The following is a 22,413-nucleotide window of genomic DNA, read 5'->3' as shown; positions in this document are numbered from 1 at the left end:
ATGCCTCATACATTTTTCTCCAGTTTTGGCTATTTTATTGGAATTGGTTTTTGACTTTCTTTTTGGGAGGCTTCCTCAGATTTCTTGATCCTTGAAGAGTTTTATAATGATTGATTTTCTTAATCTTTCCCCATTCATAGACCTTATGTGATTCTAGAATCATTATCAATTGATATTTAGCAATATTAAGGATTAAAGTTTCTAGTAGGAAGTAAAGTTCTTTGTATTAGGGAAATGAGAGGAAAGTAGTACCAAACAAATTTTCTATTAAATTAAAATTTGAATAACAAGTTAGGCTAGTTTTCAGATTTGTTTTAACGTTTCTTTATAGAATTTTGAGCCATGAGGTTAATGATTTATATATCATTCTGCTTTAAAATTCTTCTGTTTGTCATTTTTTACAAATGATAACCCTTCCTGTGGGCACTTGGCTAGTATGTTCCATGTCATTAGGAGATTTTTATGGAAACTTAGGAATGTCTTAAAAATATAAGATGTTTTGATTTAAACTGAAAAATTTTACACTTTACTTTTCTGTTCCTTAGGTTTCCTTCCTGTTCAGTGATCGAGGGATCCCAGATGGACACAGGCACATGAATGGATATGGATCGCATACTTTCAAACTGGTTGATGCAAATGGAAAGGCTGTTTACTGCAAATTCCATTATAAGGTACATGTTGCCTTTGGGCAGTGCGGTCAAATGCTCCCACCACCCACGTATCCTTACTTCTTCTGAGGATTGGGCAAGAATCAAGGCCTCCCCTACGTTAGCCTTACCTCTCCCCTCAAGGATGACAGGTATTGATCTGGTTGAGTAGGACCATGACTATTTTGTTGACCACAGCTTGAGTGAATAGACTCACGCTGCCCAATTAGAAGAACTATGTGTAGTGTCTCTTTGGTCTCTTCATGTGGCTGGAGGGTAATAGCACCCAGCTACTATCAGCAATCAAGCTTTCTTCTTCTGGACCCTGGGAGCTCTGCCATAAATATTTGGGAAAATGCTCATTTTGTGCTTGCTCTCTGGTTTAATATTTCTGGTGCTGGCAGGTGCACATTTATATTATTTTCTCTCTGGAGAAGGAAGATCTAAGGTTTTAGATCAAAGGTAAAGAGATAGGGCTTCCCTGGTGGTGCAGTGGTTAAGAATCCGCCTGCCAATGCAGGGGACACGGGTTCGAGCCCAGGTCCGGGAAGATCCCACATGCCGCGGAGCAACTAAGCCCGTGCGCCACCACTACTGAGCCTGAGCTCTAGAGCCCACAAGCCACAACTACTGAGCCCACGTGCCACAACTACTGAAGCCTGCACGCCTAGAGCCCATGCTCTGCAACAAGAGAAGCCATGACAATTAGAAGCCTGCGTGCCCCAACGAAGAGTAACCCCCGCTCACCGCAACTAGAGAAGGCCTGTGCACAGCAACGAAGACCCAAGGCAGCCAAAAATAAATAAATTAAATAAATAAATAAATTTATTAAAAAAAAAAAAAAAGAGATAATACAGGTCTCCAAGCTAGGTAAAAGGAAATTCCTACCTGGTTTAGCCTAGAGTTCTTTGTTGGAGTTTAGAGTCAAGTGTTAGCAAACAGTAAAGTGTTATATTGCTTTGCCTTTCCTAGCCCTGAGTACATTGTTCTGAGCATATATAGTTTTGGAGTCCAGGAGGGGATTAAGACAGAATTGGGGCATTTCTATCTGTAATACCAATCTCACTCTCATTTTCAACATCTGATGCTATCGTTCCAAAAACATTTCTCCCAACTTTTTAATTCATCCATCCATTTTTTTTTAAAAAGAACTTTATTTTTTTTACATAAATTTTTTTTCTAATTTATTTTATTTTTGGCTGCGTTGGGTCTTCATTGCTGCGCGTGCTTTCTCTAGTTGCGACGAGCGGGGGCTACTCTTCGTTGCGGTGCATGGGCTTCTCATCTTGTTGTGGAACATGGGCTCTAGGCACGCGGGCTTCAGTAGTTGTGGCACATGGGCTCAGTAGCTGTGGCTCGTGGGCTCTAGAGCGCAGGCTCAGTAGTTGTGGCACAAAGGCTTAGTTGCTCCGCGGCATGTGGGATCTTCCTGGACCAGGGATAGAACCTGTGTCCCCTGCATTGGCAGGCGGATTCTTAACCACTGCGCCACCAGGGGAAGTCCCATCCATCCATTTTTAAGGATTTATTGAGGATATATTATGAACAAGGCACATAGAAAAATCAGTTACAAATGTCAGAAAACAAAAATTCTGTTTTTTTCTTTCATAATTGAGATTTTATTGGTTGTTTTGAGGATCAGTACACAGACATTTCAATTTGTACACAGTTCTTAACATATGTACAAAAAAATCTACAAAAATCATGTAGTTGTGATTCTTTTCTAAACAAAATCACAACTACACAGAGTCACTTATTTCAGTGACTTTCCAGCTTAAAATTTGGAGGCAAATTTTCCTTAAGGGAATATCAAGTACCAATATCTTCCAACGTTGATATGCTGTTACATCGTAAGTCCCACTAATTCAGAATTTAATATCATATATACACTACGTACTTGAATTTTCAATTGTTCATAGCATGTTAACAAAGTTACTAGGAAAACTTGACTACCACGACCAAAGATGTTACAGAGTACATAAAATTCTGACCAGGAGAGCCAAGATAAAGGAGTGGTTTGCTTTAGGAAACAATTCTACCAAAAACAACATGGGAAGAGACGTAATTTAAAGTGTTCAAGACATTAAATGTACAACTGACTCCAAATTGCCATTTAGTACGCTTTGTATTATAGGATATAAAAGCTATCCCCATTTATGGAATGTTAAGCTGACACCCGAGACAATCAAAGCCTCCCATATTCAATATCCCACTATTTTCTGGTTGTACCAAAAAGTAAACAACCAGCAAATGATTTCACCTCTTAAAAAAAGGCATTTACACTTAAAAAATGGGATGAGGTGGGATTTCCTCCTTAAAACTGTTTCTAGAGCTACTAAAAAACTTGGATTTACAAAATAGTTGATAAAAATATTCCTCTGGGTTGTACAAGAAGGGAAACAGGGACCACTGATAGGACCGGGTGTGTGATATTAATCAGACTTGGCTTCTTTCTCTCCTGCTTCATCAGAGGCTGGGCTCTCCTCGTTTTTAGTTTCTCCGTTTTCTGCAGGTAAATCATCTTTAGTCTCTTGGTTAGCCACTTTGGCCTGTTTTCCCTTTGCTCCCCTTTTGCTCCCTTTCCCTCTTCACTTTTTGTCTGAAGATTTATCCTTTCCTGCTGGCTTTTTGGGCTTCATTTCCACTTTTGCAGGAGCGGGTTTAGCTGACAACCTTGCAGATCTCCTCTTGGGCTCCTCACTCCCCGACGCCTCTGCAGAGCTGACCTTCCTCTTGGGTATCATGGCGGCAGTGGGGGGTTGGAGGGGTGTGCTGGGCTGCTTGGCCGCTGCTTTCCTCCCGTCCCAAGTTTCTGTTTTTTTCATGTGCTTTCCTACAATCAGATCAGATCAGTTACTTTGGGGGAAGTTTTTGAGAATCTTTTAATTAACTGAGGTGTTTTAAAGGGTTCTCTTAGTATGATCTTGGCATTGGTTAGAATAAGTAATATTGCCAGAGAACTCTAGAAGGTTATTAAAAGTCCTCTGGTTGCCTAGGAACTTGTTTCCAAATACTACTGCTAAAATAAGCAGAGACAGAAGTGGACTCATGACAAATATAGGCTCCCTCTTAATGATATCCCAAAGACCTATTTTCTTCTGTCCCGTTTTAATTGTTATCTGAACAACTTATGTGGGTATATCAGACAGGAAAACTGTCACCCATCTTTATACTTACGACTTGGATCTATAATCTTCGGCAAGGAACAGTTGCAGGAAAGAGCTGACCCATTGGTTTGTAATTGCCAAAAGAAGCAGCATAGTGTCACTTAGAGCAGAACTAAATGATTGTATCTCAGACAGCTAGCATGTTGTGGCTTTGTAGTTAGAACAGTCTGAACTCAAATCTTCCCTCTTCTAGATAACTGTGACTTGGCATATTATTTAAAGTTCTCTGAGCTCCAGTTCTGTCACAGTAAAATTGGGCAATAGTCCCAGCTGTCAATGGTCCTGGAAAGATTGGATTGCTTATGGGTCTGTTCAGCAGAGGGCTCTGAGGTAGCATGAGATCTACGTAGATTCATCAATCTGGATTATTCTGACCTAAGATTATTCTTTTCTAAACCCAGGGGATTCAGTTAAAATCAGAAAGGTATTGAAATATTATTGCACAATTTACCGTATTAGCTGGGTGATCTGCAGATGGTGACTTCCATTTTCTAATCCTGAAGATCTAATAGTAAGAAGAATTTAAACCTTCCCACTGGCTAGAGAGAGTTGGGATTTCTGTGGTAGAAATAGGCCAGCCTTCCAGAGTTGACTTGCTAAAGAAATATTTCCATGGTGCCTGACTTGTTGGGGATCTTTCAGAATAAGACACCGGTGGGAACTCTATTGAAGAGCAGAATGGGATGATAATAGGAGCACTTGTGAAAGTGACTTAACTTCTTTGGGTCTTAATGGCTTGTTTAGAAGGTCAGAATACTAATTTTGGTTGCTCATAGTCAGAGAACTGCTTTAGAGTGGCTGTACTGAAATTCTTTTCAGCTCTATAAACTGTGATTCTGTGATTTCTTAAAAAAAAGAAAAAGAAAGACAGTTGGGGTGGAGGGATACTAGCTCAGCACAATCTCAGTAACTGACTTGAGCTATTATAAAACAGGGAATTTAAAAAGTTACTTCATGCAAAAAAAAAGGGGAAGTCCTTTAATTTCATTAATCATTTGCTTATTTTTAAAATATATTTTGGACTTCCCTGGTGGCGCAGTGGTTAAGAATCCGCCTGCCAGTGCAGGGGACACGGGTTCGATCCCTGGTCCGGGAAGATCCCACATGCCGCAGAGCAACTAAGCCCGTGCGCCACAACTACTGAGCCTGTGCTCTAGAGCCCATGAGCCACAACTACTGAGCCTGTGCATTAGAGCCCACACGCCACAACTACTGAGCCCACGTGCCCTAGAGCCTTTGAGCCACAACTACTGAGCCCACGTGTTGCAACTACTGAAGCCCGGGCACCTAAAGCCTATGCTCCGCAACAAGAGAAGCCACTGCAGCGAGACGCCTGCGCACCGCAACAAAGAGTAGCCCCTGCTTGATGCAACTAGAGAAAGCCTGTGTGCAGCAACGAAGACCCAACAGAGCCAAAAAAAAAAAGAAAATTATATTTTGATTTTTTTTTTGATCTGAAAATAGCATGAGTATAAAAATTCAAATAATACCCACTCTGGAAAACAGTTTTGAAATTCCTCAAGAATTTAAACATAGAATTACCATATGACCCAACAATTCCATTTTAAGATATGTCCTCAAAGAAATCCACTGAATTGGACACTTTAAAATGGTTAAAAGATAAATTTGATGTTATGTATATTTTATAGCAAAAATTGTTTTAGCTTGTCTGAAGACAGTAATGTAGCATTCTCTATGAGTGAAAAATTGAAAATAAACTATGTGTCAACAATTTTAAAAATTCAAATAATATAGAATACATAAAGGGAAAGAAAGACTAATTTTAAATATAAAATGTGTAGACAGATTCCCTGAACATTGAAAAGAATCAGGATAATCAAGTAGAATTTCTTACTGATAAATTCATACTTGTATCAGATTTGAACAGTAGGATTACTGTTAGAAGGAAAATCCAGTCTTTGGTTAGTGTTACTCATAATCCTTCAATGAATTATTGATTAAAGTTCGATAACTTTGCCAATAAGTTTCAGTTTGAGCTTCTTTCTTTCATTCTGTAGACTGACCAGGGCATCAAAAACCTTTCTGTTGAAGATGCAGCAAGACTTGCCCATGAAGATCCTGACTATGGCCTCCGGGATCTTTTTAATGCCATTGCCACTGGCAACTACCCCTCCTGGACTTTTTACATCCAGGTCATGACATTTAACCAGGCAGAAACTTTCCCATTTAATCCATTTGATATTACCAAGGTGAGTCAGTTAACAACTAAACTGTTTTCTTTTTTAAGTGTCTTTGCAACTAATTAAAAAAAAATTGTAGTCAAGCATTCGTAAGTTGTATACAAAACGCAGTGGTACCACTTAAGAGTTTCCTAGCCTGTGAAGGCGGGCTCACCAGCATTTCCCTTCCAGTTCCTGTTTGATGAGTTTACTAAGTTCATCTGGGTGGCCTGATATATTGTTATTAGCAGGGAACAAATTTTGATGAGCTGATGTACTTTTGCCCAGGGAAAGACTCAATGTTTACTGTTTACTGTTGTGAAAGATTCAACCAATGCACTCACCTTAAGTTCTTATCATTTTATTGGATTCAAAAATGTTATTTTCACTTATCATCATTGGCTTCATTGTATTTGAAAGCTGATATTTTTATGGGTACTTTAATTTCCTTCTGTTGGTTGTCTGGTAATTGTGAATATGGCATTATTTTTAGGTTTGGCCTCACAATGACTACCCTCTTATCCCAGTTGGAAAGCTGGTCTTAAACCGGAATCCAATTAATTACTTTGCTGAGGTTGAACAGTTGGCTTTTGACCCAAGCAACATGCCGCCCGGCATTGAGCCCAGCCCTGACAAAATGCTTCAGGTAAACCTGGTGGATTGAGAGGTTCTGAGGCAGGAATGTGTGCACACACGCACACGTGCACGCACAGAGTGTAATTTGGCATGACCTTTATATGAAGAATTAACTAGAACATCACTTAAACTTTTGTCTGGGTCCTTAGTTCCCATGGGACTGACTGAAACATCCTTAAATGAGCATTACAGTGTAAAACAAATTTCACTGTAGGTCCCTCAATATGGTAAGACTTTGACATTTAGGCTCTTAATTTAAAAGAAGTTATAGTAGAAATACCTTAGGTATTTGTGGGGTAAAATATTCTTTTTCAATCCGTAATCAATGGGATGGAGGAATATCACTAATTGATTATAACACTTGGTCAGCATAACTTTATTCATTTCCTCTTCTATGGTGATGCTTGAATTTTGCCACATGTAGAAAGAGACCCAGAGATGATTTTTACAAACTCAATTTATGTTTCCATTGATTAAAGGCAGTGGGTTAATTTAACCATTTGTTTTGGTAATGTTCCTAGGCATTCAGTATTTTTTCACCACTCAGCCAGTATGCTTTTTCAAGAGTACAAAGAGAGAAAAACTCTTATTTGGATCAGAAATTAATAGGAAAATAACTGGCTTAATAATTATTGAGTAAATCAATCTTTCATGTTCTTGGACCATGACCATGATACAAAGTTTAAAGTTTATACCCTAGATCAGACCACAGTGACTGACAGCTGCTTCTTATGTAAGTGTCTGATTCCAGTTCAGGTGTCACTCTCCATGAAGGCAAGCTAAGTTTCCTTTGTTTTTTAAATAACTTTTTGCTTTGACATTGGGAACATTTGAACCTTTTATAGAAAGTAAGTTTATATTAGTTTTTAGTTATAAATTGAATACCTATTGATAGACTGTCCTGGCTGCTAAAATAGGAGGCCATACAGTAGGGAAGGACTGTTGTACTTATTTAGCCATTTGGTGACCAATGAGGAATGGTCCAAGATTTTTTGAGTAGGTATGTAATAGAATCTGCATGGGACCTTAGGAGGAGTCTTTTGGCGGGGCTATGTAGGATGTCGTTGGAGGAGGGATTGGAAGTGGAGAGCCGGTTCGGAGGGCTTGGAAAATTACCCTGATGAGAGTAGTTGTACGGTAACGACGAGTGTTCTCAGTTGCCTTTCAACAAGGTCAGATTATTAACTTTTAAAACTTTGGGATCCAAAGTGTAAGCCAGACCATGGTGAAAAGCAGGCAGTAGTATAACGCAAGTCACAGAGACTGTCCCCTGAGTACCCTGTGATGCCGGTGCAGCCTTTCTTCACTCCTACACTCTGCAGTTTACTGGGAGAGGAGGAGTTGGCCTGACTGATTGAGTGGGAGAGCTTTGCTCTGCTTTCTCACCCCGGCCCAGCAAGGAGCTTGGGCACAGGACCTTGGGTAAGGCCTCCATTCAAGTTGGGGTCAGGGTATGGCCTTGCTGTGCCCATTTCGCAGCCTTAACTTTGAAGGTCTCCACCTGCAGGTGGGGTAGTGATGCCTTATAAACCTAAGGTGACACAAGACCAAAATTACATGATGAGGCTATATCCAGGAGCTGCTCTTGGCTCAACTGTATCTTCTGTCCTGTTGGTGAAGTTAGAGCATAACTTAGTCTGTTCTGGGTAAAAGGAGGCAACCAGCTTCCAAAGTGTAGGTGGTCTTGGGCACGGCTGCATGACCAGTCATCTGAATATTACCTTAGGGGCTATCTGAAATGATTATGGGAGGCAGGGTCGCTCAGCCCAGAGCAAATTATCCACAGAATGGCGAGACTGGATTGAGCACGTTGGCATCAGTGATTTGGTACAAGATAATCACATCAGTTGTCCTGTTCAACTTGGTTTGTATTTTGGACCATAGAATTAGGGACATAAGAATACTCGTTCAGATTCAAGGCCAATAATGAAGGCAATGAAAGAAAACTGCTACTACTCTCTCTGCTTATGTAGTAGGGCTTTGAATAATGGGAATATTTAAATAATTGGATACTAAGATTGACGCGGAGTTAATCATAAAGCTTTTTGTTTCAACAGTAACTGAAAGAAATTACAAAACCTCCTGCCTTGGTAAATATGTGTGAGGGAAAACCTCCTGCCTTGGTAAATATGTAATTTAATCTTTGATTCAGGACCTTGTGGCATCGTTTTGCACTGTGGCTTTCTTTGTGTAGTATTTTGTTTATATCTAGATAGTCTCAGAGCTCAAAGTGTATCTGACATAAACCAGAATGCAACATGGGAGGTGCTTTTTTGGAATAATTTCCCGTACAGTTGGTTTTGTAGAAATCTTCTTTTTGTTAAGAGCAAATGGTTGACCCCTCCCCTAGAGTGAGAGAGTGGGGAGGAGTGGAATTAGTTCATGATTCCAGTTAGTTGGGTTCTAGCAAATTTATTTCACAATGTAATGTGTCCTTGGGAATAGGAAATAATTCAAACCTGGGCACTAACTTGTTACTTGAGGAAAAAAGGAGTTATGACCTAGAACAGATGTGAAGATTTGTGGCTGTTTGGCCCCAAAGGGTGGAAGACTAAGGACCGTTCAGTTAGGGAGAACTCATTTCATGAGAGAGAAGAGACTTTGCTCTTTACTGGGGGGGACAGGCAGGGCTTTGTGATGCTTTGTGCTTGAAACTTTACAGTGAAGTTCATGGGCCTCTCCTCTCTCGTATGTTACTGCACACCGTCAACGTCTGTTTCATTTATAACTGCAGGGCCGCCTTTTTGCCTATCCTGACACTCACCGCCACCGCCTGGGACCCAACTATCTTCAGATACCTGTGAACTGTCCCTTCCGAGCTCGAGTGGCCAGCTACCAACGTGACGGCCCCATGTGCGTGCTGGACAATCAGGGTAGGCCTGGGGCCGTGGCTCACCCCGCGGGTGCAGAGGGCACTGCTGGGCAGGGCGCGGGAGGCCCCGCCAGCCCAGGGGTCGTCAGGCTGCCCCGGGCACCTGCTGCTCTTTGGAGGCCCCACAGCCGCTCCTGCCAACCACCTATTTGTTGCCCAGCAATGAAGGTTTAAACTGCCTGAGGACTCTCCATACTTTCATCTATTTTATATATTTTATTGAGAGTTCCCACCTCAGATTTTACTTGCTGTCCATCTGACTGTGAAAGGCAGGGAGAAAGGTTTTTCCACACTGGCTGTTGTAGGGTATCATCCAATTTAGGGAGCAGGTTTCTTTTTTTTTTTCTTTTTTCTTTTAAACATCTTTATTGGAGTATAATTGCTTTACAATGGTGTGTTAGTTTCTGCTTTATAACAAAGTGAATCAGCTATACATATACATATGCTCCCATATCTCTTCCCTCTTGCGTCTCCCTCCCTCCCACCCTCCCTATCCCACCCCCTCTAGGTGGTCACAAAGCACCGAGCTGATCTCCCTGTGCTATGCGGCTGCTTCCCACTAGCTATCTGTTTTACTTTTGGTAGTGTATATATGTCCATGCTACTCATCTCGGGAGCAGGTTTTAAAGACTCTTCACAAAGTGGACGATTCCTGAAATCACTCTTAAGTCACCAGGACTTAGCCTCTTGGAAATGCAAAAGCCAAGAGTTCATGCCTTTTGTTTCTCCTTGCCTTTTGCTTGGGCCGTGGAGGAACGTGGTGGGCGAGGGAGGTTAGAATAGGGTAGACGGGGTAAATCAAGGGATTCTCCTCCATCTTTTGTTGATTCAGGTAAACTGGTGAGATGAGACTCCACTGCATTTTGGTTTTTGGAGTTCATTTACCAAATTTATGATTTTTTTTTTCTTTGAGCTACTCTTTTTGCTGCCATGTTCCAACAGCCTCCTCTGATTACTTATTCTAATTAGAGAATGTGTGATTAATGTTTTTTTCCTTTTAATATTCAACAATTTAATATAGATCTTAGTTTTCTTTTTTTATTTTCCTGTTTAGGACACGTGATCCCTTCAGAAATTTTACTGATGATTTATATTTATAGCCATAGATGTCTATATTCAAACAAAGTTTGTTTTTCTATGCTAAAAATAATACATGTACCTTAAAGGAAATTTGGAAAATATAAGGGAAAGAAGAGAAGAATGAAGAAAAACCCATATATAGTAACAATATCCAGAGGCCAGAACTGTTGCATTTTGCTGTATTTCTTTCCAGTCTTTTCTGTGAATACTTGTTATACATTTAAGATTAGTTTGTACATATAATTTTGTGCCTTGCATTTTGTTACCATTATCATTAAGCCTTTTCCAAGTATTTAACAGGTTTACATGCTCACTGAATGATTGTATTGGGTGGTTGCCATATTTCTGCTCTTTGAAGTTTACAAAGGTATGGAGTGTGTTATTGCCCAAAGTAACTGATACTTCTGTGTCTGTCTTCTGCGTTTTCATTCTAAAGTGATTTTTTTTCATTAATCTCCCTCGGTCCTTTCATTATTGAGACTGGCTGTATCAGAGCAGTTCATGTATATTTTGGAACGTCATTAATAAGTAAATGCTTTGTGTTTACCATTCTTGTTTACTATTATAGTGGCATACATATGAAAAAAACTACTTTGACACACCGTTTGCCTAATTTTAAAAGTAGAACATTTGGGCTGTGCCCTTGCAGTTTGATGAAAGAGCTTAATTATTCCGAGTAGTCAATGACTTGAAGACAGCTGCGACTTTGAGTAAAGGTAGAGATAATTTGGAAATCAAATTTTAAAATTACTCAATTGGCACATTTCAAAGAGCTAATTCTTAGTGCAGAAAACCACTGTGATGGCTCGTTATTGGAGCACTTTGCTTTTCACATGGACGTGGCTGAGCTGGAATGGATTTCTTAGGTTGATACCTGGGCTCCATGGTAGTAGGGCACCCCCTCTCTTCCTACATGCATTTGGCTCCTTCGTCAATGTGATGTACAGGCATGTCCTGCTTATCCACCCAGAATAATCTATTCTGGCAGTGAGCTGGGTAAAATTCTAATCCCGACTGGTTGTTCAAACCACTTACTATGCTTCCAGGCCATCCTTTCTGTTTAGGCAGCACGTACTCAGATAATGCAAGCTTCTGCTAACATTAGCCGAAGCAGAGTATAGTTGGGAAAATGAACATGCCAAAAGGAGAAAAAAAAGTCTCATAACTTATTCCAGAAATCTTTTTTTTTTTAAACCTCTTTATTGAAGTATAATTGCTTTACAATGGTGTGTTAGTTTCTGCTTTATAACAAAGTGAATCAGTTATACATATACATATGTTCCCATATCTCTTCCCTCTTGCATCTCCCTCCCTCCCACCCTCCCCATCCCACCCCTCTAGGTGGTCACAAAGCACCGAGTTGATCTCCCTGTGCTATGCGGCTGCTTCCCACTAGCTATCTATTTTACATTTGGTAGTGTATATATGTCCATGACACTGTCTCACCCTGTCACATCTCACCCCTCCCCCTCCCCATATCCTCAAGTCCATTTTCTAGTAGGTCTGTGTCTTTATTCCCGTCTTGCCACTAGGTTCTTCATGGCCTTTTTTTTCCCCCTTAGATTCCATATATATGTGTTAGCATACTGTATTTGTTTTTCTCTTTCTGACTTACTTCACTCTGTATGACAGACTCTAACTCCATCCACCTCATTACAAATACCTCCATTTCATTTCTTTTTATGGCTGAGTAATATTCCATTGTATATATGTGCCACAACTTCTTTATCCATTCATCCGATGATGGACACTTAGGTTGCTTCCATGTCCTGGCTATTGTAAATAGAGCTGCAATGAACATTTTGGTACATGACTCTTTTTGAACTATGGTTTTCTCAGGGTATATGCCCAGTAGTGGGATTGCTGGGTCATATGGTAGTTCTATTTGTAGTTTTTTAAGGAACCTCCATACTGTTCTCCATAGTGGCTGTATCAATTTACATTCCCACCAACAGTGCAAGAGTGTTCCCTTTCCTCCACACCCTCTCCAGCATTTATTGTTTCTAGATTTTTTGATGATGGCCATTCTGACTGGTGTGAGATGATATCTCATTGTAGTTTTGATTTGCATTTCTCTAATGATTAATGATGTTGAGCATTCTTTCATGTGTCTGTTGGCAATCTGTATATCTTCTTTGGAGAAATGCCTATTTAGGTCTTCTGCCCATTTTTGGATTGGGTTGTTTGTTTTTTTGTTATTGAGCTGCATGAGCTGCTTGTAAATCTTGGAGATTAATCCTTTGTCAGTTGCTTCATTTGCAAATATTTTCTCCCATTCTGAGGGTTGTCTTTTGGTCTCGTTTATGGTTTCCTTTGCTGGGCAAAAGCTTTTAAGTTTCATTAGGTCCCATTTGTTTATTTGTGTTTTTATTTCCATTTCTCTAGGAGCTGGGTCAAAAAGAATCTTGCTGTGATTTATGTCATAGAGTGTTCTGCCTATGTTTTCCTCTAAGAGTTTGATAGTGTCTGGCCTTACACTTAGGTCTTTAATCCATTTTGAGTTTATTTTTGTGCATGGTGTCAGGGAGTGTTCTAATTTCATACTTTTACATGTATCTGTCCAATTTTCCCAGCACCGCTTATTGAAGAGGTTGTCTTTTCTCCACTGTATATGCTTGCCTCCTTTATCAAAGATAAGGTGACCATATGTGCGTGGGTTTATCTCTGGGCTTTCTATCCTGTTCCATTGATCTATATTTCTGTTTTTGTGCCAGTACCAAACTGTCTTGATTACTGTAGCTTTGTAATATAGTCTGAAGTCAGGGAGCCTGATTCCTCCAGCTCCATTTTTCGTTCTCAAGATTGCTTTGGCTATTCGGGGTCTTTTGTGTTTCCATACAAATTGTGAAATTTTTTGTTCTAGTTCTGTGAAAAATGCCAGTGGTAGTTTGATAGGGATTGCATTGAATCTGTAGATTGCTTTGGGTAGTAGAGTCATTTTCACAATGTTGATTCTTCCAATCCAAGAACATGGTATATTCCAGAAATCTTAATAAATGTTTTGATCGCATTTGTCATTATTTTTCCTAAGTCCAGATGAATGAGTGCTGACATACTAGAAATACCAAATTTTAGAAAAATAAGTTAAAATTTTATCTGTAGAGAGAAGTGAAAGTGAAACAAGAACTGAATAAAGTCTTGGTCAATAGGAAGGATAGATATCCCGAGAATCTTAAAACACCATTAAGAAATAAATAGTGAAGTAGAATCCTGTGATAGGAATGTAGTATGTGCTGGAATGGAGAAGACAAAAATCCCAGATCCCGGATCCACCACTGACCACCACATCACCCTGCAGCACTCAGTGAGCATCTCAGGGCTCCGTTCATTTGTCTGGTGATTGAAGGAGCAGAGCTGGAGCAGAGCTAGAACTTGGAGTTGCTCCGAAGAATTCTGTGATTCTGTTTTTGAACTGAGCCCAAGCCCCAATGAAACCCTCCAGTCTGAAATATGTCTTTGAGTCTCATCTTCTGTGGGGGCCAAACCAAGCTCATATAAACATATTCATACCGGAAGGCATCAGGAGATTGTAGAGATGCATCTGTCTGAAGTGTTCAGAGGGAATTTGAGATCTCTTCATTAAGACGCAGAGTGAGACAGCCACGCAAGCATTTGGCGGATGGCATATTCTCTAAGAATCCAAGTACTGCCTGTAGCTAAATATGGGGTGTTAAAAATCATATGTGCATGGCATGTATATATGTGTGTATACACATAAGTATAAATATAATTGTCACTTGAATTGATTTCTTATTTTGTTGACTCTGTTTGTAGACTTCCTTCATTTCTCATCTCCCCAAGTGAATCTGTGTGGTTTTCTGTTAAAGGTGGAGCTCCAAATTATTACCCCAACAGCTTTGGGGCTCCGGAGCAGCAGCCTTCTGCCCTGGAACATAGGACCCACTGTTCTGGGGATGTGCAGCGCTTCAACAGTGCCAACGATGATAATGTCACTCAGGTAATGGCTCCTTTGTCTGCTGTGCGAGCTGGTTGCTTATTCTCCTTGTCGATGTCTGCATATATTCCCCCTTTTAAAGTGTCTAATATGTCTTACATTGAATTCAGGGACAACATCTCTATTCATAAATCAGTGCCTGTATTAAATGGAGTCGAAGCGTTGTGTTACTGTGCCCTTTTAGTACAAGGTATGGAGACTCATTTCAGTTCCTCCAAATTTTATTGACGGGATATAAGTGGGAGCCACAGGGGAAGCAGTGATCTCGTGGAAATCTAAGAAATGGGCAAGTAAAGCTTAAACACAGCTGAATCTAAGAATCTGAGAAGGACAGTCCAGATTTGAGGGACTAGAACTGGATTCAAAATAGCACTGGGAGTCCCAGTAGCAAAGGTGTGGGTGTTTCCACTGTAGGGCACCCCATTCATGTGACTCGGCTACTCTCCATCTGTCTGCTGCTGCTCTCCAATACCAATTATGCATTCTTACCATGCCCTTCCCTATTTTTCTCCTCTTTGCCTCGTAGCTTGTGTTTTAACATTGCTGTGGTTTTGCTGTGACTATGGCCTAACTCTTCTTCTTTATGGCTTCTTTCTCCATGTATTACTTTTTTTTGGCCCTTTTTTACTCCTTCTCTCAATACCTCTACGGTCAGATTCTGGAGAGAGGAAATTGGATTGAACGGACTAATGTTTTCACTGTAGGTTGCATCATTGGCCTTTGGCCAGCCTCTAGTTAACTGCCCGGGGTCAAGTGCCCACCCTCTTTCTAATCACCTGTGGTTGCCTGGGGGCTGGTCTTTTCGTAGATGCCGTGGAAGAGGCCCTTTGACTCTGAAGAGCGGCCACCTCATTAATGTGCCCAGTGCAATTTATGCCACACGTAAGAAAAGGATAAAGTTAAAAAGCATAGTTGTCTTAGATCTCTGCTTGGGTAGCTGGTGTTAAACAGTATTTAAATTAGAATGGGACCTATTCTAGCTTTTCAATTTGTAAATGTGTGTTCCCGGTAAAATATACTTAAATACATAAATTAATTCACTGCGAAGATACCGTTATTTGAAAGGCACTTATGTGTATACATGTATATAAAAAAGAAATTACTTTATTGTACCTTATAAACCATATTTTAGATGAAATTAAATGTCTCCTGAAAACCTTTTATAGTAACTGCCTTATTCTTGGTGATGTAGGTTACCAAGTATCAATATATTACAATACAATTCCTGCTTCTCATAAAATTTTACCTACCTGAAGTCTATTCCAATGTTAGACTAGCTAATACAACCTCTGTAGAAATTAATTTAGATAATGAGGCTGTTGCTCACACATTAAAATTTACTATATGATCATTCTTATTTTGAGAGATTTTCTTATCACTATATAGAACTCAAGTTTTTAAGCAGCCATGATACTGCTTATATAGCTTCATAGCATAATGCTGTAACTGTAAGAGTCACATGGAATATAAATAAGAAGATCCAGGTTTTTACTCTTAAAAATGATTCACTTGGACTTATGCTTCTGGCTTATGACAGATAAGCTTGCATCAGACCTATCCTCTTATGGAGAACATTGCAAAGCTAGATAAAATACAAAAAGGCTGTGGAGAGCTATAAAAGCAGCAAGAATTTGAGGGGCCAAGATTTTGAACAGAAAAGAAGTGCAGAGATATGAGCTTGATATTTGTTCTTCTTTTCTCATGAGGCATTTATTACTTTGTAAGTATTGGCCAAGATGCTGAGCAGAGTTTACAGTGTTTTCATGGGTCTGGAGGGAATAAAAATTAGAGTTCAGGGCCTGCTAAGGAAGAGGGCCTCTAGTTAACATCCCAGGCACTCAGTTGGATCCCTGAAGGGCCATCCTAGAAATAAGGGCAAACCTGAAATCAACTTGACTTTACAAAAAATGAGACTCAGTTTTATACTAGTTCAATCTCAGACTGGATTAAGGTGATCTCCCTCTATCCTGACTATCTTCCAGAAGCAAACATAAGGCTTTGGGGGAAAATAGAGCCTCAAATTATCTCTGTATTTTTTCATAATGCAAATGCCCAGCATTCCGTAATAAATTATCAGGCATACCCAACACATAAGACCTTATATCTGAAAAGCAAGAGGGGGATTAAAAAAAAACAACTGGCAATAGAAACAAACCTACTGAAGATCCAGATAGTGGAATTGTCAGATATAGGTTTTAAAACAACTGCAAATTATATGTTCAGGAAAACAGAAAACAGTTGACAACATGGAGAATTTAATAAGAGAACTTGAATCTGTAAAAAAAAGGAATGGAGAGGACTTCCCTGGCAGTCCAGTGGTTAAGACTCCATGCTTCCACTCAGGGGGCATGGGTTCCATCCCTGATTGGGGAACTAAGATCCTGCATGCCGTGCAGTGTGACCAATAAAATAAAATAAAATTAAATTAAAAAGAAAAAGAATTGAATGGACATACTGAACTGGAAAATGCAACAACTAAAATTAAGCATTTAGTAAATGAGTTTAAAAGGAGATTAAACATGGCCGAAGAGAGGATTACTGAATTGGTGAATAGAGCAGTAGATGTTATCAAGACTCACTCATGAAGAGAGAACAAAAGAAGTTCTCTTTGTTATGAGAAACCAATTAGAGATTGAGAAGGCAAACCACAGAGTGGGAAAATATATTTGCAGTTCCTCTAACTAACAAACAACTCATATACAGTACATGTAAAGAACTCCTACAGAGCAATAAGAAAATGACAGACAAATGAATAGAAAAATGGGCAAAAGACTTGAACAGGCACTTCACAAAAGAAAATATCCAAATGACTGAAAAACACACAGAAAGGTAGTTTATCTCACTATTCATCGGGGATATGCAAAATAAAACTAAAAAGAGATACCACTACATACACACCAGAATGACTAGACTGAAAAAGACTGTACCAAGTATTGCGAGAATGAGAAACAACTCTAACTCTTACCTGAGTGTAGATTGGTTCAGGTGTTTTGGAGAACTGTTTGTCAATATCCACTAAAGCTAAACATGTACGTGTCTTTTGACCTAGTAAGTGCACTCTTACATAGATTCTTAATAGAAATGTGTACATATGAGCAGCAGAAGACATGTACAACACTGTTTATTCATATTACCCAATGTTCATCAACAAAAGCTTGGATAAATAAACCGTAGTATATTCCCACAGTGTACAGCAATGAAAATTAAAGAAGTATTCCAACAAACATTACCATAGATGAACCTTACAAACATGACATTGAGCAAAAGAACAAGAATATAGACTGTATGATTCCATTTGTGTACATTTGAAAGAGAAGTAAAAAACGTTTATAATATTAGAAATCAAAAAAATTTGCCCTTGGGGAGGCAGTTGGAGAAAGGGGATAATGACTGAGCTGGGGGGTATGGTAGGGGGATTTCTGGGGTGTGAGTGATGTTCTGTCTTGATCTGGGCGGTTGTGACACATTTGTGTCCACTGAAAAATCATTGAACTTCACATGTTTAGTACCCTTTGCTGTAGGCATGTTACACTTAAGAAGAAAAATAATCATTCTCTAACTTTGTATAGACTAGTAAAAATGTCACTTTTCCTTTTAGAGGAACTTGGTCCTGCTCTTAAAGGTCTGTGGTAAAAAGTGTTGGAGTGGGTAAAGCGCCTAGAGCCTGTGCTCTGCAATGAGAGAAGCCACCACAATGAGAAGACCCCGTCTCATTTCTCTAGTTGTGGTGAGTGGGGGCCACTCTTCGCTGCGGTATGCAGCCTTCTCATTGCAGTGGCTTCTCTTGTTACGGAGCACGGGCTCTAGGTGCACGGGCTTCAGTAGTTGTGGCTCACGGGCTTCAGTAGTTGCGGCTTGCGGGCTCTAGAGCGCAGGCTCAGTAGTTGTGGTGCACGGGGTTAGTTGCTCTGCGGCATGTGGGATCTTCCCGGACCAGGGCTTGAACCCGTGTCCCCTGCATTGGCAGGCGGATTCTTAACCACTGCGCCACCAGGGAAGTCCCTCATATTTAAACTTTGCTCAAATTTTAAAAAATATTATTATATTCTGATATTTGATAACAGAAAAATTATGAATATTCGATATTTTATGAATTTGCTGCTTTGGATAATTGGATATTTTTGGACTTTATAAACATTAGTAGAACAGTACATAGAGTAGTGCCTGGTGCGTTATAGGTACATGAGAAATAAGTATTTGCTCAGTGAATGAATGAAAGAAATATAGAATAGAATCATAGCCATAACTTAGAAATGGTTAATTTCAGAAATGAGCAGAGGCTGTTAGGACTCATTTACTTAATACTAAGCTCTTACTTTTTATTTTAACTTCTTGATAGTCATTTTAGAGGTTAAACCCAATAATCTAAGCAAAATATCACTATTGACATCTGTCTTCTCCAAGGAATCTTGGCTTCTGAATAACTAAAGACCTAATTAATAAATTAGGGTGTTTTCCTCCTCTTTGGTTCTGGGTGAATTGAACAAAGGTTGTATTGTGTTAAGCTTACATTTAACGACAGTTTGCACATTCTGCACTTGTCAGTATTAAGGTGTGGTGGCATTTTTAATTGTAGGCAACACTGCCTTCTATTTATAAGAGATATATAAGCAGCGACTACAAAGGACATTATTAAAAAGAAGTTATGAGCTATTTATTATCTTCCTGTTTTGCTTAAAATAAAATAAAAAGTGAGGAACTCAACACGTGACAGTTTCAACTATAATTTTAAATTATTCTTAAATTCTAAAACCTTTTTTCATTCTTATACCAATGAGAAATCTTGCATCTTCATTTCAAAAGGGGTGTTTGGATGAGTTTTGTTGGTGATAAAGTGGTTATTTGATTCCCTGCACTCTATTTTCAATGAGCAGGTGCGGGCCTTCTATTTGAACGTACTGAATGAGGAGCAGAGGAAACGCCTGTGTGAGAACATTGCCGGCCATCTGAAAGATGCACAACTTTTTATCCAGAAGAAAGCGGTGAGTGATACTTTTTAAGCCGAAGGATGACACCTGCTGGCAGGAGAAGAGAGTGCAGCTGTGTGAGAAAACCCTTCCGTGGAAGTGTCATTTCTATTTTACTTGAGCTAAGCAGACTTAAAAAAACTAGTATGAATCCCCAATCAACCTCTGATTCTCTTCTCTCTGTGTTTTACTTCCAGTATATATGCCATATCCATTGATCCTTTACTCTTTGTCCAGTGTATAATAATTTAGTTGAGTTTAGGGTGAATGAACTCCTATGCTGTTCAATCTGACTGCAGCCAAGTTCTGTGTAAGAGAGTAATGTCCAATGTCAAAATGTGGGTCCTGCCACAATTTTGCTTAGACTTTAGATGATAAGAAATACAGATTACATTTTTGTGGTTTGAAGTCTGCCTGACTACTTGATGTTATGATGCCTGACCCTCCTTCAGAAGCAACTAGAAACTTGCACGTTTTCTGGCATCAGAACTGAGCTGCTTCCAAAGACTCAGGCTGAACTTTCGAGCTGAGGCGCCAGGGTATTTCTGATGGTAGCTCGTTGTGCTGTGTGCTCTGCTGTGGTCTCCTGGCCTGCCACAGGGGTTAGCCTCTTGTAAATTTAGGAACCCCGGCTATTTCTTTGTCTCTTGGTTGCTGCTTCTCTGTTCATAGGGGCAGCTGTCTGGGATGTGTTCTAAGGCCCAGAGATACGTACCAGCAGGCTGGGTGCTCTACCTGCAGGCACGGTTCTATAACTGTGTTTCACCAGGGCGTGTATGAAAGATAACCCTTTAAGTCCCTGAGCGCTAGTAGTTCTTGCTGTCTGGGGCAGAGAGCCAGACAATCGCTCTGTGAGATAGGGGGGCGGGTTTTTTCTCATCTCACTGATGAGAATGAATAAGACCCTTTGTAAGTAGAGAACTGGGCTTGAACCCTTGGCCTTCTCCTCTCACATATGCTGAAGCTGCAAGGCCCCCTGTGGGTTCTTGATACCCTACCTCAGGATCAGCCCAGGGTCAGGAATTGCTGCTTGAAGTATGCTTAGTTGCCCAGCAGGGGCCAGTGTTTGTACATCTCACTTTAAATTCAGGCAGTGTCTGGGCCTGTTAATGCAAATCACTATAACTTGTTGCGTTCCTCCGAGGTCAGCTCTTTGCCTGCTGTAAATGTAGCTCACCTCATAACGCGTTTTTCTCACGGTACTCTACGAGGTAGATTTAATCATCCCACTTATTTTTCTGGGGAGTGGATATGAACCGTATGAGGTAGATTTAATTATCTCACTGATTTCATGAGGAGTGGGTACTGCAGCTCAGATGAGTGACTTAGGCAAGGTTGCTCAGCCAGTATATGTCCAGGACGCAAGCCTTCCTCCGTGTTGGTAAATGCTGTGCGGTTCTGCCTCCCGTGGAAGCGTCCGTCCTCCCCTCTGGAGTCGACCCTGTGAGGCAGACTCTGGGGACTGGCGTAGTGAGGGCTAGGCTAATGTTTACATTATCTTCACTTGGTTACAGGTTAAGAACTTCAGCGATGTCCATCCTGACTATGGGGCCCGCATCCAGGCTCTTCTGGACAAATACAACGCTGAGAAACCTAAGGTGAGCCCAGAGCAGCCTGGCTGTGGCAGAGGGGGTGTGTCGTGGATAGGCACAGCTGGGTTTCCTTTTACGACGATTCTCCTCAGGGACAGCGATTCCGTTTCTTAAGCAGCTGTTCAGAATCTCATTTGAGATATAAAGAACTCATCTGGAAAGCACATGCTCCTTGCTTTAGCCCTGAGCAGTATAAGACAGTCTAAGGTGAACAAATTCTGAATGCTTACTTTCATTTGAGCACAGATTAAAGCTAAGATAAATACTGAGTTGCTGCCCAAGTGAGTTAAGTAACCTGCTGGTCTTGGTCTTTTGAAACAGAGCACGATTCACACCTATGTACATCCCGGGTCTCACTTGGCTGCAAGGGAGAAAGCTAATCTGTGAGGGTCGTCCGTCCGCCTATGAAGCAAAGCATAATGTTGACACACGTGCCCACTCATCGCTGGATGGAAGATTCTCCTGTGCTAGACGTGCAAATGCAAGTTAATGTCTGTAAGATGATAATCCAGGTTTCTATAGCAAATAACGTAATAATGGCTTTTAATGCTATTTTCCTAGGGGTAAATGATCGTTAGAGCTTAACAATCATTTAAAAGAAACGTGTATTTGCTTTTGACAGCTCATTATTTACTTAAAATGACTAGAAGGAAAGTTTCTAGCAGAAATATGATTTCATTTGATAAGAAAAAATCTTGGTGAAATTAATATGTTTACATATCATCTCATGGCCTGTTATATAAAAATATGGCTGTAATTATATAAGAAGAAAAGATAAAGATAATCCACTCAGAAATTTAAATTTTTCTAAGTTCCTTATAGGAAGCACAATTTGGTGTCTTTTGAAAATAACTTCAGTACCATCATGGCTTAATGTTTATTCCTGCTTGGGATTGATCAGATTTTTTAAAACTTGGAATTACATTTATGCTAATATAGTATTGATTTTGCAACAGGCTGATCTGTAATTGCTTATCTTTTTACAATAAAATAATCTGTAAATAAAAATAGAAGACTGGTATTTGGTTTCTTTAGGCTCCATATATAACTTGGAATGTCTCAAGACTCTGAATCTGAGTATCATCTGTTATCAGATACTTACCCTTATAATTGAAAATATCAACCTCACAAGGGTAGTATGTTATTTGTTTAAACCAATAGCCTTTAGACATAGCCTCTGAGATACAGGGGACCAGAACTTTATTCTATTGGGAAAACAGCAAATTTCCCAGCTTTGAAAATTGCTTAGATCTCTTGTTCATTAGCTCACTTCTTTATCTAATTATGAGTTTTAATTAAAAAATTTTTTTCCTTTTT

General features: G+C 39.9%; 1 protein-coding gene and 1 pseudogene across 2 annotated transcripts in view; one reads left to right on the top strand and one right to left on the bottom strand.

Annotated features, from left to right (window-relative positions):
• The window catches only part of CAT (catalase), a 41,282-nt gene extending 19,173 nt beyond the window's left edge, over positions 1 to 22,109 (top strand). Inside the window, exons 6-13 of one of the 2 annotated variants that reach the window (XM_007181052.2) lie at positions 546 to 671; positions 5,833 to 6,024; positions 6,488 to 6,640; positions 9,365 to 9,503; positions 14,410 to 14,540; positions 19,412 to 19,519; positions 21,019 to 21,102; positions 21,418 to 22,109. In XM_007181052.2, coding sequence (XP_007181114.1) covers positions 546 to 671; positions 5,833 to 6,024; positions 6,488 to 6,640; positions 9,365 to 9,503; positions 14,410 to 14,540; positions 19,412 to 19,519; positions 21,019 to 21,102; positions 21,418 to 21,483 — 999 coding nt within the window. In that variant the 3' untranslated portion in view covers positions 21,484 to 22,109. The remainder of the gene's footprint in view (positions 1 to 545; positions 672 to 5,832; positions 6,025 to 6,487; positions 6,641 to 9,364; positions 9,504 to 14,409; positions 14,541 to 19,411; positions 19,520 to 21,018; positions 21,103 to 21,417) is intronic. The other variant, XM_007181053.2, reaches the window with a different exon arrangement.
• LOC130708805 (non-histone chromosomal protein HMG-14-like) lies at positions 3,080 to 3,391 on the bottom strand (annotated as a pseudogene).
• Positions 22,110 to 22,413: the final 304 nt, after the last annotated feature.

The sequence above is a fragment of the Balaenoptera acutorostrata genome, chromosome 9, assembly GCF_949987535.1.
Source record: "Balaenoptera acutorostrata chromosome 9, mBalAcu1.1, whole genome shotgun sequence".
In the NCBI taxonomy this organism is placed as follows: Eukaryota; Metazoa; Chordata; class Mammalia; order Artiodactyla; family Balaenopteridae; genus Balaenoptera; species Balaenoptera acutorostrata.
This window is presented reverse-complemented; position numbering and strand designations above follow the sequence as displayed.